The sequence below is a fragment of the Eptatretus burgeri genome, chromosome 8 (assembly GCF_056783735.1).
Source record: "Eptatretus burgeri isolate ZD-2024b chromosome 8, Ebu_testis_v1, whole genome shotgun sequence".
In the NCBI taxonomy this organism is placed as follows: domain Eukaryota; kingdom Metazoa; phylum Chordata; class Myxini; order Myxiniformes; family Myxinidae; genus Eptatretus; species Eptatretus burgeri.
The window spans coordinates 4,540,802-4,558,266 of record NC_140968.1 but is presented as its reverse complement, the minus strand read 5'-3'; the positions used below and the strand labels follow the sequence as shown (position 1 = coordinate 4,558,266).

The 17,465-nt window shown below is 44.3% G+C and overlaps 1 protein-coding gene across 7 annotated transcripts in view; it reads right to left on the bottom strand.

The window, feature by feature from the left end:
• Nucleotides 1-9,355, bottom strand: part of LOC147020966 (protein unc-45 homolog B-like) — a 50,531-nt gene extending 41,176 nt beyond the window's left edge. The window contains exons 1-2 of one of the 7 annotated variants that reach the window (XM_085890713.1): nt 9,191-9,355; nt 5,886-6,071 (exon numbers count right to left, since the gene is read on the bottom strand). In XM_085890713.1, the coding sequence (XP_085746839.1) occupies nt 5,886-6,050 (165 nt within the window). In that variant the 5' untranslated portion in view covers nt 6,051-6,071; nt 9,191-9,355. Of the gene's footprint in view, nt 1-5,885; nt 6,072-9,190 lie in introns of those variants that run through there. The other 6 variants (XM_085890712.1, XM_085890716.1, XM_085890715.1 and 3 more) reach the window with 6 other exon arrangements.
• Nucleotides 9,356-17,465: the final 8,110 nt, after the last annotated feature.

Below are 17,465 nucleotides of genomic sequence, written 5' to 3'. Positions count from 1 at the left end.
TGTTCCGGCTCGTCGTCTCTTTGTCGGAGCCTAATCCCTTGCAAGCCCCCGCTTCTCATTGAGGTTCTTCATATTTTACACCAATTAATTATCTCATCTGACACTTTCATTTACTTCAATTTACTTCTTTGCATCATTTTGAATTTGATGAAATGTGGATGAATCATGTTTTTTTGTTGTGAAATGTGTAACAATAAAGAAACAAACAAACAAACAAATAAACCAATGTCACCCGCAGGGTGACCCGTATCTTGCCAAAAGGTGACCACGTGTGACTTCTTTCAGGTCACACTGAGGTGAACAGAGCTGCTATCCACCAGGAGCGACTCCTTGAGGAATTTCTGCCTACGAGAGATTCCGATGAGAATCGTTCTACAGAGTAACCATGAAAAATATGCCTTTTCCTCATAACGTCACCAAACGACGTCATGATGTCTCAAGCTTGACATATCTAGAAAGCACTCATCGAGGTGTTCAATTTGAGGTACTACACGATATGGTTCCTAAAACTTGAAAATTTGACCTTGGGGTCAAATATTTGACCTGAGGCGCTAACCATGAAGGTCAAGGCCAATCGCCACCAAAAATTAATCAGCTGAGCGCCAGACCATGAACTATATTCCCATGAAGTTTGAAGACGATCCATTCAAAATTACTCAAAAAATAAGTGTTTCGTCGACTCCCCTGATTTGCGACAAAGTGACCTTGACCTTTGACCTTGACCTTCAAAATTTTATGCTCTGAAAGGGACCTCTATAGGCCTCTGATATGCGAAGTTACAAAAATTTCCAATGAAAACTGTGCTCTGCAGAATGATTTATACGTGATTACAAACCAAAAAAAAAAACATATGAAGGTCAAGGCCAATCGCCACCATAAATTAATCAGCTGAGCGCCAGACCATGAACTATATTCCCATGAAGTTTGAAGACGATCCGATCAAAATTACTCAAAAAATAAGGGTTTCGTCGACTTCCCTGATTTGCGCCAAAGTGACCTTGACCTTTGACCTTGACCTTCAAAATTTGGTGCACTGAAAGGGACCTCTATAGGCCTCTGATATGCGAAGTTACAAAAATTTCCAATGATAACTGTGCTCTGCAGAATTTTTTAAACGTGATTAGACAAAAAAAAAACAAAAAAAAAAAAAACATACAAGCTGACTAACATATCTTGCAAAACTTCGTTTTGGCAAGATAACAAATCGAATGCCAAGCAAATGATCATGTGACCTTCGGTTCAAATCCCGTATGCAAAGATGATAAGATTTGCTATCTATCTGATAATAATATACATTTAACCACACTGGGTGATATCATGATTAGAGCGTTCACTCTGAGTCTGGGACGAAGTAGTACCGCCAGTGAAGAAGTAGTACGTACCATTTTTATAGGATAGAGCATGGACAAACCACTTGGGTTGTAGGGAGAAGGTGTTTGGAAAGTGGGGGGGGGGGGATTTGGAGGGAGAAAGGAAGAAGGGGATTTCTTAATTGCCCCACCGACTGCAGTGAGAAAAGCAACGTCACAAGATGGTGTCACCGCTAGCCAGAGTGCTCCAGGAGGTAGACACTTAGTCCAGGAAGTCCGGGAAGTCGGGGGGGGGGGGAACAAATTAGCATTTTTAAACTCCCCCTCTTAAAAACATGACAACGAGAAAGCATCTGAAAATGCAAAGCCCATCTGCTTTGTATTCGGACTTCTTCCGTATGATAAAGTTTGTATGCTTCGTAAACCTTTGACCTTTTGACCATATTCTTCATTTGTCTTCTCCATATTCTCATAACAAAGCTTTCTTGAAAATTTGATGACAAAAGCTCAAATGGTAATGACGTTACGGCCCAGACAGACCCACAAATGGACGGACGGACAGATACACACGTGATTGCAAAACCCCATCTCCTGCTCCGCAGGGGACGGGCGAACTAGAACGGCACTCAATCGAGTGCACACCACCACCCGGCTGAACAATTTACGTTGTGAATCCCACTGATAGGCCAAATCTGGATCTAGACCAGAACCAAAAACTAATCGCTCTGCTCTTGTCACCGAACAAACTCATCCACTCAGTTTTGTCATGACTCGTCCACAACTTTTCTAGCATCTGGATCCAGATCCAGATCTTCACCAAAATCCAATCAATTCGTCCTTGACGCACTCACGTTCCAATAATACGTAATTAAAAGATGTACACAAGTTCAGAATCACTGCCAATTTATCAGAGGTGGATGCCAATTAATTTGGTGTGAGATTTTGAAGGCGATTGGTTATACCTGAGCTAATTTACAATTGTTATTATATAGCAGGGGTGGACACTTATACAACCAAGATATTCAAGTTTTGTATTTTTTTATTACATTTCTAAGGCTGGTGTTGGCTTAGTGGTTCGGGTGGTTGGTTTGGGATCTTCGGGTCCTGAGTTGGAGCCTCGTTGGCTGCTGAATCAACACCGGGTGGGGTTGACTCAGCCCGTCATCCTTCTCAGGTCGGTGAAACGAGTACCGGTGTACTGGTTTCGGGGCACGGCATCAGTGGCATAGTCGTGCCCGAACAAAATGATAGTTACGTTACGATGTGTAAACAATGGTGGGAAAAGTCTGATTTAATGAAATTTAATTCCAGGCGACAAGGCAACAAAAGGTGAACATTTTGAAAGGGGGTGTACACTTTCTCCAGGCACTGCAGTTGATACTGATGTGGATTTTTTTAACCCACCTTGTTGTGATCGTTGTCCTCCTGAAGGATTCTAACTGGTCGATTGTGGAATCCTATTTGACTTCAGACAGAGTTTAACGTTTGTCCGATTTGATTATAAAATCCTACAAAAAACCCTATCGACACTGGTAAAACTGATGTCCACACAAGTCCTTCCTTGTGAAACAATTTATTTCCTAATTATACACCATACACTTCTCACCCTTGTACAATGAACTTAAGAATCCCCATTGATTGCAATATTATTTGGTTCTATTTCATTTATTCTTACTTTAGTTAACAGTTAGACCAACCCGATTCAATTCACTTCTCATTACATCAGAGAGTTTTATTCTAACTTGGTACTTGGTCAGTTCCAAGGAGTACGAGCCACTGAGAAACTATACTTCCTCACGTGCTCGTACTCAGAAAATGTGCCTTTCAAAACATATTATACTTCCATGAGAGAGAGGTTGGGGGATATTCACCCAGACTGTAGACGTGTCTTTTAGACATAAAGCCACTTCGTACATTTTCTAAGCAAAGGTTCATTTATCAGCTCGGTCACTCTGCTCCAGAACAACACATTTCTTATCATTTAGGGCAAAAGTCTTTTGGCCAGAAATGACAGCCAAATCAACTTGCAGCATAAAAGTTACATTTCTGAAACTCCATTTGTTACAATTTAAAATACATTAATATAAATTTTTCCCCCACAATACACATTAAATTCATCGACAGAGAAACAGAGAAACAAACGGACCAAATGCAACACCCTCTCCTCTTGCGAGGTAATCATCTAAAAACAGTCTCAAACCATGAAAACGATCAATCTAAGCTAAGCATTCATGAATGATGTTTTTGTGTCCTTTTAACACCTCTGAATGTGCAAAAACACGTCTTCCTTGTGAAACAGGTGTGTGCCACATTTTATACACTTGATGTACAGTTATGTCTACCTTGGTTGAAATTACTATTGTGTAAATGATCCATGTAAATTTTCAGAAAACAAAAACCTCTCAACCCACATTTTCTGTATTTTCATATGCTTGAGAAGTATAATGCCAAATAAAATCCTTTTTCTTAAGGCAATGTGGGTAAAAATAAGTGATTGAGTTGGACAATCTATCATGATAAATGTTAGTGTGTGAGTGTGCGTGTGCGCGCACACCTGTCAAACTGTAACGTTTTTGCCGTGAGACTCACGACTTTCTGTTGAAAGTCACGTTCTCACGTTCTTGCTACAAGGACTCACACTTGTTTTTTTTAATTTCTCGGCACCAAAAAAATATTTCCAAAGTTATTGCGTTGCGACTGGTTTAACTGATGTTATAAACCTTGAACGCCGACTTAAATCCGATTGCATTGTATTGTTTCACACTTCCTACATGAGAGACGGAGTATCCATCCATCTCTCGGGACCATACTTTGTGCAGAACACGTTGGTGCTGCCTCGGCAGTCTCCTTGGCTATTGGGCACTATCCTGGACGGGTCGCCACTCCGACGCAGGATACCAGCAAGCTGGCACTCATTTTGCCGACCTCGGAAGGATGACGGGCAGAGTCAACCCCACCTGGTATTGATTCAACAGCTGGAGTGGGATTTGAATGAATGGTCAATTATTGACGACCATCGTGATCCAATGACATGTCTTGTTACTGTGGGTTCATGGGCGTTATTAATCCTGTATAGCATTTGATCAGTTGATGAACATAAAACATACGTCCAGTTAACCTCCGCCATCGAAGATGGACGGAGATTACCGTTTTCACCCGTCTGTTTGTTTGTTTGTTTGTTTGTGAACAGTATTACGGAAAAACTCCTCGACGGATTTCAACGAAACTTGGTGGGGGGGGGATTAGATACGGTCCAAGGATCATGCCATTTGATTTTGGACTTGGTCCAAAGTCCAATATGGTCGCTATGGCGGCCATTTTGAAAAAATATTTGAATTTTTGTTTTTGCATTTCTTCATGTTTTAAGTGATTTCCAACCAAAAAAAAAAAAAATTTGTTGGAGAAAAAAAAAACAAAATTTTGCAACTTTTTTTTCAAAAAAAATTCGATTTTACTTGAAAAATATTGAATTTTTTTTTGGCATTTCTACATGTTTTAAGTGATTTCCAACCCCCGCCACCCCCCCCCCCAAAAAAGATTTTTTAGAGAAAAAAGAAATTTTGCATCTTTTTTTTCAAAAAAAATTTCGATTTTTTTTTTTGGCATTTCTACATGAACGTCGATCTAATTTAGTTTATTCAATCGTGATTCAGTAGAGTCTGATCCGTTTTGACCTACAATGAATAGGATATCAGGTTCACTTAAGTGACCCAGCAGTATTGGCGGCGGAGGTTTTGCACTCCACCGAGTGCTCCCCCTCTAGTTTGTTAATGCTGTTGGTTCATTTCTTGTAGTCCATACAGTGGACGAAACAGTAACAACATGACATAAAAACCTATCTTTTTTCCACTGAAAAAAACAAAAAATGGATGAATTTGGCACGAGAATACAGAAATTGCATCTGAGGCACACCGGAAAGCAAACTTTTTTTTCTGGGGGAGCATGCCCCCAGACCCCCCCCCCTCCCCTAGATTTTTCGGGTGCTTCACACACTCAATTCTCGGTCACTCCACCATCCTCACTGCATACATTTTGCATTCTCACGCTTTTTCAGAATTTGGGGTTGACAGGTCTGTGTGTGTGAGTGTGTGAGAGTGAGTGTGCGTGTGTGTGTGTGTGTGTGTGTGTGTGTGTATGTGTCAGTGTGTGCGTCTCCTCCATAACTCCAAAACCATGACACTCTTACAGCTTGAAACTTTGCATGCACATGAAGAAAACTCCAAGGAAGTGCAAGAGTGAAAATTGGGTGTTTGGGTTCATTAAAAACACCCCTTTTGAAGATAATCAATGGCCTTATTTAATTACATCCATCAGGAGATCCTCGGTTTTCATGATTTTCAAAGGTCACATAACTTTTGACCTTTGACATGTTTAAACCCAAAATGTAACCGAGCTGTTCATCTTCATGTGACAGTCTACACTTGTGCCAAGTGTGACCGATTTACCTTCAGTGGTTCACAAGTTATTGTAGGTACAAATATTTTCAATTCAAAAGGAGTCATGACGTTCAGGAAGACAGGAATATCAGAAACTCAGGTTGTCTAAACACCGTTAAAAGGCGAAACCTCCACAAACCAGTTTGAGATGGCAGGCAGCACGGTTCCTGTGCAGTACAGCCAGTTCCTTCTGTTCCGTGCTTTGCTTGATGGCTTTGCTGTAGCATGCTTTGGCCTTTTCATATTCTCCACACTTAAACTGTGCATTTCCTTCCTCCTTCAGACGAGAAGCTTCACACTCCATGTTCTGCGGCGTGGAGCAAAACTGAAATATCAATCACCGAATAAACACGATATTACAATGCGTCGTTAAAATTATTCTTCCTTTAAACCGACCTCGAGTTCTTGCTGGAGAAATGGAACATAAATCGCATGCAGATCAAGGAGGGTATGTAATTGATGTGCTTTGACAGCAAAATATTTTGTACAAGGGCATGAAGAGGCAACGGAGAAACGAACAGTATGGGGCAAGTAGTTTGTCCCCGCGGTTAAAGAATCAGGCTGTAATTAAGCATTATATCTCAAAATATACGATAAAAGAGTCCGACAGGTCGATGCAAAGGTGGTGAACCGATTTATTGAACCTCTACTCTGGATTCAATTCCCAACTCCACTATAAAATGTCAGATTGGTATTTCACAGGTAGTGGGATAACATACGAGATTGCATCACAATGTGCGCCATCCCTCGGATGAACATTCAGCAGGGTGTCCCATCTGGCGAACACGAGTTGGTGGATGTTAAAGATCCCACCGTGTCTTTCTCAGCATAGTCGAGTCGTCGTCGTCGGCACCGCAAACAAATTACAAACCCCTACACTAAACCGTAGGATGCAGCAGTTTAATCCAGGGATTTCCAATTTATTTGTCTGGTCGACTCAGATAATCCTTGATACCAAGTTATGCTTGCTGTCTGGGCAGCAGCGTCTGCACTATAAAAAAAAAATTACAAAGATGTTTGATCTGTACATGGAATAGAGTGATCCATCCATCGTGAGTGTAACACAGCATGTTCGATCTGTGCATGGAATGGAGTGATGGATCCATCGTGAGTGTAACACAGCATGTTCGATCTGTACATGGAATAGAGTGATGGATCCATCGTGAGTGTAACACAGCATGTTCGATCTGTGCATGGAATAGAGTGATCCATCCATGGTGAGTGTAACACACCATGTTCGATCTGTGCATGGAATGGAGTGATGGATCCATCGTGAGTGTAACACAACATGTTCAATCTGTGCATGGAATAGAGTGATCCATCCATGGTGAGTGTAACACATGTTCGATCTGTACATGGAATGGAGTGATGGATCCATCGTGAGTGTAACACAACATGTTCAATCTGTGCATGGAATAGAGTGATCCATCCATGGTGAGTGTAACACACCATGTTCGATCTGTGCATGGAATGGAGTGATGGATCCATCGTGAGTGTAACACAACATGTTCGATCTGTACATGGAATAGAGTGATCCATCCATCGTGAGTGTAACACAGCATGTTCGATCTGTGCATGGAATAGAGTGATCCATCCATGGTGAGTGTAACACACCATGTTCGATCTGTGCATGGAATGGAGTGATGGATCCATCGTGAGTGTAACACAACATGTTCGATCTGTACATGGAATAGAGTGATCGATCCATCGTGAGTGTAACACACATTGTTCGATCCGTACATGGAATACAGTGATCCATCCATCGTGAGTGTAACACACCATGTTCGATCTGTACATGGAATAGAGTGATGGATCCATCGTGAGTGTAACACACCATGTTTGATCCGTACATGGAATAGAGTGATCGATCCATCGTGAGTGTAACACATATTCGATCCGTACATGGAATGGAGTGATGGATCCATCGTGAGTGTAACACACCATGTTCGATCTGTGCATGGAATAGAGTGATCCATCCATCATGAGTGTAACACACCATGTTCGATCTGTGCATGGAATGGAGTGATGGATCCATCGTGAGTGTAACACAACATGTTCAATCTGTACATGGAATAGAGTGATCGATCCATCGTGAGTGTAACACAACATGTTCAATCTGTACATGGAATAGAGTGATGGATCCATCGTGAGTGTAACACACCATGTTCGATCCGTACATGGAATAGAGTGATCCATCCATCGCGAGTGTAACACAACATGTTCGATCTGTACATGGAATAGAGTGATGGATCCATCGTGAGTGTATCACAGCATGTTCGATCTGTGCATGGAATAGAGTGATGGATCCATCGTGAGTGTAACACAGCATGTTCGATCTGTGCATGGAATAGAGTGATCCATCCATCATGAGTGTAACACACCATGTTCGATCTGTACATGGAATAGAGTGATCGATCCATCGTGAGTGTAACACAACATGTTCAATCTGTACATGGAATAGAGTGATCGATCCATCGTGAGTGTAACACAACATGTTCGATCCGTACATGGAATAGAGTGATCGATCCATCGTGAGTGTAACACACCATGTTCGATCCGTACATGGAATAGAGAGATCGATCCATCGTGAGTGTAACACAACATGTTCGATCTGTACATGGAATAGAGTGATCGATCCATCGTGAGTGTAACACACCATGTTCGATCCGTACATGGAATAGAGTGATCGATCCATCGTGAGTGTAACACACCATGTTCGATCCGTACATGGAATAGAGTGATCGATCCATCGTGAGTGTAACACACCATGTTCGATCCGTACATGGAATAGAGTGATCGATCCATCGTGAGTGTAACACAACATGTTCGATTCGTACATGGAATAGAGTGATGGATCCATCGTGAGTGTAACACACCATGTTCGATCCGTACATGGAATAGAGTGATCGATCCATCGTGAGTGTAACACACCATGTTCGATCCGTACATGGAATAGAGTGATCGATCCATCGTGAGTGTAACACACCATGTTCGATCCGTACATGGAATAGAGTGATCGATCCATCGTGAGTGTAACACACCATGTTCGATCCGTACATGGAGTGTATCTGAGTTTAAAGTGATTTGTACAGTAAGTAAGAGTATGACCGAGTTTAATCATATTATAATCATTATAAACTAGATAGTTGTCCAATAAGCCATTCTCGGTGTGTTATTCTCGGATGACAGATCCAACTCCGATTAACAAAACAAAAACAAAAAACGAGACAATCATTGAATCAATCAAATCGATAAATATAATCAGGATTATCAACATGTAGACTCGGTCTTCCGTTGTCAACCTCGAGAATAAACCTGCGAGAACATTTAACCAAATTTAAGTTTCACAACAATTCCCCCACAATGGGTGGACATTCGTTATTCACAATACTTTTGTTAAATGTCACTGACGATGCATCGGACAAACATTGATACTCCACATACCACGCACGTATCGTCAACCTGTAGACCCGGAATCCTGGTACACCGCCCAGCCGCTTCCCGACTTCGGCTGGTTTTTTTTTTTTTGTATTCTTGTTCTCTGAGGAAAGAATATAATTATAAATCAAAAACAAATTAATAACTAAATATTATTCTCGTCGTACAAGCAATGATCTTCCACCTGCCACACGTGCATCGTCAACCTGTAAACCCAGAATCATAATACACCGCCCAGTCGCTTTCCGACTTCAGCTAGTTTTTTTGTATTCTTGTTCTCTGAGGAAAGAATATAATCATAAATCAAAAACAAATTAATAACTAAATATTATTCTCGTCGTACAAGCATTGATATTCCACCTGCCACACGTGCGTCGTCAACCTGTAAACCCAGAATCATAATACACCGCCCAGCCGCTTCCCGACTTCAGCTAGTTTTTTTGTATTTTTGTTCTCTGAGGAAAGAATATAATCATAAATCAAAAACAAATTAATAATAAAATATTATTCTCGTCGTACAAACATTGTTACTCCACCTTCCACACGTGAATCGTCAACCTGTAAACCCCGAATCATAATACACCGCCCAGCCGCTTCCCAACTTCAGCTGTTTTATTAAATGTTTGTTCTCAATGGAAACATTTTATCATAAATCAGAAAACAAAATATTAAATAAATATTTTTTCTCTTGGGGAAACTGGAAATTATCGAAACGAAAACTTTGTGGAATCATAATTTCTTATTCTATTTAAATTTGTGACATTCTTTTCATAATATATACTCAAAAATGCAATGTGTGTCAGTGTGTCGGTGTGTGTGTGTCTCCTCCATAACTCCAAAACCATGAACCGAGCAGCCTAAAACTTTGCATGCACGTGAAGAAAACTCCAAGGAAGTGCAAGAGTGAAAATTGGGTGTTTGGGTTAATTAAAACAACCCCTTGTGAAGATAATCAATGGCCTTACTTAATTATATCCTTCCTTTGGGGGCTAAAGGCGTATCCTTGGTAACTTCGCTGGGGTCTGAAGCCGCCATGTTTTTTGGCCTGCTCAACCATGCCTTGACTTGGAACAGGCCGCAACGATTTCTTAACGATAAACTTATTGTTTTCACTTTCCTCACTCGTGTTATCGAATGCCTGTTCATCATCGCCACGAATCGCTGGGTACATGCTTATAAGCACCCGGAGACGACGGCGTTCGTGGCTTTATTTCATTTCCGCACATGCCATAACCTCGAGAATCTGCGAAACCAAGCCGAAATATATTACGTATGCAGTAGGATTAAATGGAGATCGACGTAACCGTGACAGGCACGGGAAATAGCGGGCCAGGAACGACTTTATTCCACATTGCATATCAATACGCAAGGCCGTAAATACACCACATTTCCTCCCTTCTAGATCTAATCCCACACCAACAAGTCAACCCACACAACAATAAATGAACATTTTACTCATTTGATGAACCCTAGAAAAGAGCATAATCAAAGACATTGCAAAAGCATCATAGCAATAAAACACTGCAATCCATCACCTACAGCAGGTAACTGAAACATACCATCTAGTGGATTGAACACAGGGGTGTAACACCCTGGCTTGAGATTATTCTGCCTCATAACTGAATCACTTCATAGATCCAATCTCTCTGTGGGCCTTATGGTGTCTCTGCGGATACCGCCTTGTCCCCAGAGCTATCTCGGTTGGTTGAGATGCAGCATCTGTTGATGCCGGAATAGCATCGGTCTCAGCGGGAACTGCTTCCTCTGGTGCAGGTATCCTCTCAATTGACCCCGACCCCTCGAACTCTATTCTTTGAGGAGGGTGTGGTGAATTAACGTGAATCAAGGGACATGACGCGGGATCACATGTTGTGCGTCTCGCGTATAAGGGGAGGTCTCTCTGCGGCACGAGTGATTGTCCCCGGGGCATTGCTATTGACATCGGCTGTCCACTTGATGCTCGTTAACTGAAGGTGCTCATTGACTGGTGAGAATGGAGATTATATCGAACTCCGTGCTTACGCGGATTAGTCTGCAATGGTTAACTGCACATGTATACGTTTCTGCTTATGTACTCCTAGCTGAACCTGTATTTCCTGGTGTGTCCACAGAAGCGGCTCCAATCAAATGGAATAAAGCCTAAACTCTGAAGGTTCATCTCTCGCTCTCATTTCAATTTATTCCATTTGATTTTCTCGGCTCTCTCAACCAAAGATGGACAAGATCTACAAACCAGAGAGGTTCGACGCAGACCCAAACACGACTGACGCAGAAATGAAATGGTCACATTGGTTCTGCTCCTTCTCACACTATCTGACCATCATCGCGGAGGGAGCTGACAAATTTGCCGCTCTCGTGAATCATGTCTCGCCCGGCGTATACAGGCTCTTCTCGGGGTGCGACACTTACGAAGCAGCGATTGACGTACTGCAGGCGCTCTACGTGAAGCCCAAGAACGAGGTATACATACGACATCTTCTCAACACACGCAAGCAAGCAGCCGGGGAGACAATCGATCAGTTCCTGCAAGCTCTGAATCAGCTGGGAAAAGACTGCAGCTTCCGGGCGGTAAGCGCCGAGGAACACCGAAAGGAAGCCACACGGGAGGCATTCATCCAAGGACTCAGATCAGCCCACATACGGCAACGCTTACTAGAGAAAGCGCAACCCACTCTTGACAAGGTAGTCGATCAGGCTCGAGCGATGGATACGGCTCAGCAGCAATCTGAGTCATTTGGGACACCGATGCTGCTCATGAACGCTGCTACGATGGGAACCCAAGGAACCCCACTGGCACAGACTCAGCCAGACATGAGGGATGGAGAAACACCCGAGGAGCCGGATACCCAGACCTCGTCAAACTCCTCAGCAACTGCTCCGGTCGGTAAATGCTTCTTTTGTGGGTACAAAAGGCATCCTCGTCAAAAATGTCCAGCCAGAGATGCCACATGCATGAATTGCGACAAGAAAGGGCATTATGCCAGGGTATGTAAATCTACTCTAAGGAGGAATAAACCCACTTCTGCGGCTCTCTACTCGCAAAATAAATTGACTGCAGCCTCTCCGGGGAATCTATCCAAGGCTATCATCAACGTGCGAATTAACGGGCATATGGCCGAGGCACTGATTGATACCGGTAGCTCTGAAAGTTTCGTCAACAGCTCGCTAGTGAAGGGCAGGAAATGGGTAATCCACCCGACTGACAATACGGTATGCATGGCCGCCACCTCACTACAATCCCGCGTACGAGGGTACTGCAATGTTGAATTGGACGTAAAAGGGTATACGCATCGGGATGTAAAGGTGCTGGTGCTTCGTGATTTGTGCGCAGACGTAATTCTGGGTCATAATGTCCTCAAGCAGCACACGAGCATCGAAATACCCTTTGGAGGAAGCAAGCCTCGTCTAATTTTAAATGCGCTGACCACCGCGGAGGTGACGTCCCCCCAGCTGTTCGCTAACTTGTCGCCGGTCTGCAAACCGATAGCGATCAAATCGCGGCGATATACCACTGCTGACATGAATTTCATCACTTCAGAAACCAAGCGATTACTGGAGGAGGGAATTATCGAACCGAGCGATTCGCCATGGCGCGCACAGGTGTTAGTAACCAGCAGTCAGAACCATAAGAGACGGATGGTTGTCGATTATTCCCAAACGGTCAATCGCTTCACCCAACTCGACGCCTACCCCCTGCCGCGCATAGATGAGATGGTCGAACGCGTGGCCAATTATAAGGTATTCAGTACCATCGACTTGCGAAGCGCCTATCATCAAATTCCCATCCGAGAGGAAGACAAACCGTACACTGCATTCCAGGCAGGGCGGCGCCTCTACCAGTTCAGAAGGATACCATTCGGTGTCACGAATGGAGTAGCTTGCTTCCAACGGGTTATGGACGACATCATCTCAGATGAAAACCTCGAAGACACTTTTGTTTACGTGGATAATGTCACAGTGTGCGGTAGGGATCAGAGGGAACATGATAGGAATCTGGACAGATTCTTGAGCATTGCTGGAAAATATAATCTGACTCTCAACTACGAGAAATGCGTATTCTCGGCAAGGTCAATTGACCTTCTCGGCTACACGATAGCCAACGGCACAATTAAGCCTGATCCTGAGCGATTGCGCCCGCTCCGTGAGCTTCCACCACCTCAGGACTTGCAGACAATGCGCCGGGTGATCGGGATGTTCGCTTACTATGCAAGATGGATTTCGCAATACTCCGAGAAAATATATCCCCTAGTGCATTGCAAAAACTTTCCACCAGATGCCGCTGTCGTGAAAGCTTTCCACGATCTCAAGGATGATATCAGTAAGTCCGTGGTTTTATCGATCGACAGCTCGGTGCCCTTCGTGGTGGAAACCGACGCTTCAAATCACGCCATAGCTGCAACACTTAATCAGTCTGGGCGGCCGGTCGCTTTCTTCTCGAGAACTCTCTCTAGAAGCGAGCAGAGACACTCGGCAATAGAGAAGGAGGCGTACGCCATCGTCGAAGCGCTGCGTAAATGGAGACATTATTTACTGGGAAACCACTTCACGCTCGTTACGGACCAACGATCCGTGGCTTTCATGTTTGATGGGAAAAATAACGGGAAAATTAAGAATGAAAAAATTATGAGATGGCGGATAGACCTAGCCTGCTACAGGTACGACATTGTTTACCGGCCCGGGAAGGAAAACCCTGCTGCAGATACCTTCTCCCGGGTCTACAGTTCGGCAACAATCAGTCAGGCTTTGCAAGACCTCCATGTGTCTCTGTGCCACCCAGGGGTAACCAGGATGGCACATTTCGTACGCAGACAAAATCTTCCCTATTCTGTTGAAGATATTAAACAAATGAATGCTTCATGCCCTGTTTGTGCTGAACTAAAACCCAGATTCTTTGGCGCGGCATCTGGCAGACTGATCAAGGCTACTTCCCCCTTCGAGAGACTAAACATCGACTTCAAAGGGCCCCTGCCCACCGAGACAGACAACAGATACATATTCACCGTTGTTGATGAATATTCAAGGTTCCCTTTCGCGTTTCCGTGCTCGGATATGACCTCGGGCACTGTCGTAAAATGTCTGTCTGACGTCTTCGCTATGTTTGGGAGACCTTCGTACATACATTCAGACAGAGGGCCGTGTTTCATGTCGGCCGGGCTAAAACAATTCCTATTAGAGCACGGCATAGCAACTAGTCGAACGACGGGTTACAACCCACAGGGGAACGGGCAGGTGGAAAGGTATAATGGAGTTATTTGGAAAGCCATAACTCTGGCGCTGAAATCGAGAGGACTGGGCCCCGAGTGATGGGAGGTTGCTCTTCCTGACGCAATGAATTCCATACGCTCTTTGCTCTGCACGTCCACAAATGCCACTCCTCACGAACGTATGTTTACTCACCAACGACGTTATGTTGACAGTCAAACGGTGCCCAACTGGCTGACCCACCCCGGTACAGTGTTCATGAAACGCCCGGTACGACAAAGCAAGTATGAACCGCTGGTGGAGGGGGTCGAACTCATTGACACTAATCCAGAGTATGCTCATGTCAGGCTCCCGGATGGCAGGGAGACCACTGTGTCGGTTCGCCATCTGGCTCCCGCCGGTACTCCTCCCGCCGGTACACCACCTCCTGGCTCTCCTCCTTCTGACATTTCCCCCCAGGAACTCCGCCAGGCGACGGGGCTGCCGTGTTCCCCCCGAGAGCGATCGAGGAGTCATCCCCGGCACAAGTCGAGGCTCACCAAGAGGATCGGGAGTCTCCCTCAAGTGAAACTGCCGTTTACTCCCGGAGAGGTCGACGAATAAGGCCCCCTCGACGACTCAATCTGTAAAGGGGATTATCGGCATTCTCGCTGCTCATGCTCCTATATGCCCATTATATCATATATCGATGCTCATTTCCATGCTCCTACAACTCAAAATAATCACTGCTTGGCATGTATGCTCCTGTAGATCTATTAGTCCGCGTTGCTTGAAATGTATACTCCTATAGAGCTAAAGCAATCATGGTGTGTAAGATGGGCCCCTAGTTACATTTTAAAGGTGAGGAGAATGTGGTGAATTAACGTGAATCGAGGGACATGACGCGGGATCACATGTTGTGCGTCTCGCGTATAAGGGGAGGTCTCTCTGCGGCACGAGTGATTGTCCCCGGGGCATTGCTATTGACATCGGCTGTCCACTTGATGCTCGTTAACTGAAGGTGCTCATTGACTGGTGAGAATGGAGATTATATCGAACTCCGTGCTTACGCGGATTAGTCTGCAATGGTTAACTGCACATGTATACGTTTCTGCTTATGTACTCCTAGCTGAACCTGTATTTCCTGGTGTGTCCACAGAAGCGGCTCCAATCAAATGGAATAAAGCCTAAACTCTGAAGGTTCATCTCTCGCTCTCATTTCAGAGGGTCTGCTGATTGGAAAGGTTGAGCTTCACAGCTCAGCCCGGTATCCCGCATTTGGTCCACATGCCGTTTCCAAACGCGGGGTCCAACTGCAACATCATAATTTGAGGGACTCGACCGTACAGCACCAATTACCCACTTGTGGTCCTGACGGTAGTGGTGCACAGGAACAGGCTGTCCTACAAGAAATTCACGAATGTTGCCTTTACCTCCACAAAGGGCCCATTGAAAAAGTCTATCGTTGACCCTTTTTCTGATATCAGGTTTAATCGCATCCAATCTCGTACTCAGTGCTCTGCCAAGAAACATCTTTGCAGGACTCTCTCCGGTTGTCGCATGAGGAGCGTTCCGGTAGGATATCAGGAAACGGGCTAACTTTGCTTCAACGGTGTTCTCCTCTTCCCTTGCAGATTGAAAAGCCTGTTTGAAAGTTTGGACAAAACCTTCAGCCAGTCCGTTTGTGGCTGGATGGTAAGGATCAGACCGAATGTGTGTAATTCCATTTCGTTTCATGAAGAGGTTAAATTCATCCAATGTGAACTGAGGACCATTATCAGATACTAGCTGTTCAGGAACGTCATTCCTGGCAAAACTCACGCAGTTTGGTGATGGTCTGTTGTGACGTAGTTGACTTCATGACATAAATTTCTGGCCATTTGGAATGTGCATCAAGCACCACCAGACACAGAGTGTCAAGAAATGGCCCAGCATAATCCACGTGTATTTTATGCCATGGGGCCGAGGGCCACTCCCATGGATGCAAGGTGACACCTGTGGCATGTTCTGATGTAGTTGACACTCATCACAGCACTTAGCTATATGTTCAATATCCTTATCAATTGAGGGTCACCACACGTAGCTACGTGCTAATGCCTTAATCTTTACTTCGCCAATGTGTCCTTCATGTAGCTGTCCCAGGACACGACTGCACAATGATCGGGGAACAATTACACGTGTGCCCCACAACGGACAGCCACAATGGGTTGACAGTTCATCCTTCCGGTTGTAGAAAAGTTGAATCTGTTTAGCTTCTGGAGACCAACTCTGAGAGACAGATTCTAACACTCGAGACAACTCCAGGTCACGTTGTGTTTCCCCGTCTGATCTCATCATTTGTGACTGGAAGAAATTCAATCGGTGACATGTGAAACACATCAACTGCATCAATAACTTCCTCTGCAGATGGCTGGATGATCTCAAGTGGAAGCCGTGACAGGGCATCTACATTACCATGATCAGTCGTACTCTTGTATTCAATGTTATCGTCATGTCCAGCTAAAAACAATGCATATCATTGCAGACGTGCGGCTGTCATCAGTGGTATTCTTTTGTGATGGTGGAGGGTGGAGAGCAGGTGTTGGTGGTCCGTGACTAGGGTTAGCGTCCTGCCAAAAACGTAATGGTGAAATTTTTTTCCTCCCTAGATAAGAGCCAATGATTCCTTATCTATCCGCGAGTAATTTTTCTCTGATGAGGTTAATGACCTGGACTCAAAGGCTATTGGTCGTTCCTCACCATCTTCCATGACATGAGAGAGCACACTCCCTAGACCATATGGTGACGCATCACTGGCAAGTTGTAGAGGTCTGTTCGCATCATAATGCATAAGTACTACATCAGAAGCGATCAACGTTTTTACCTCCGTAAATGCCTTCTCGCAAGCCTTTGTCCAATTCCATGTGTGTCCTTTCTGTAGTCGCTGGTGCAATGGACGGAGAAGTGTTGACAAATTTGGAAGAAAATGATGATAATAGTTGACCAACCCAAGAAAGGAGCGAAGTTGTGGGACATCTTTAGGCTTTGATGCTTCAGCTATCACCTTTACTTTGTCGGATGTCTCACTTAATCCCTCCGCAGTGATTTCATGTGCGCAATA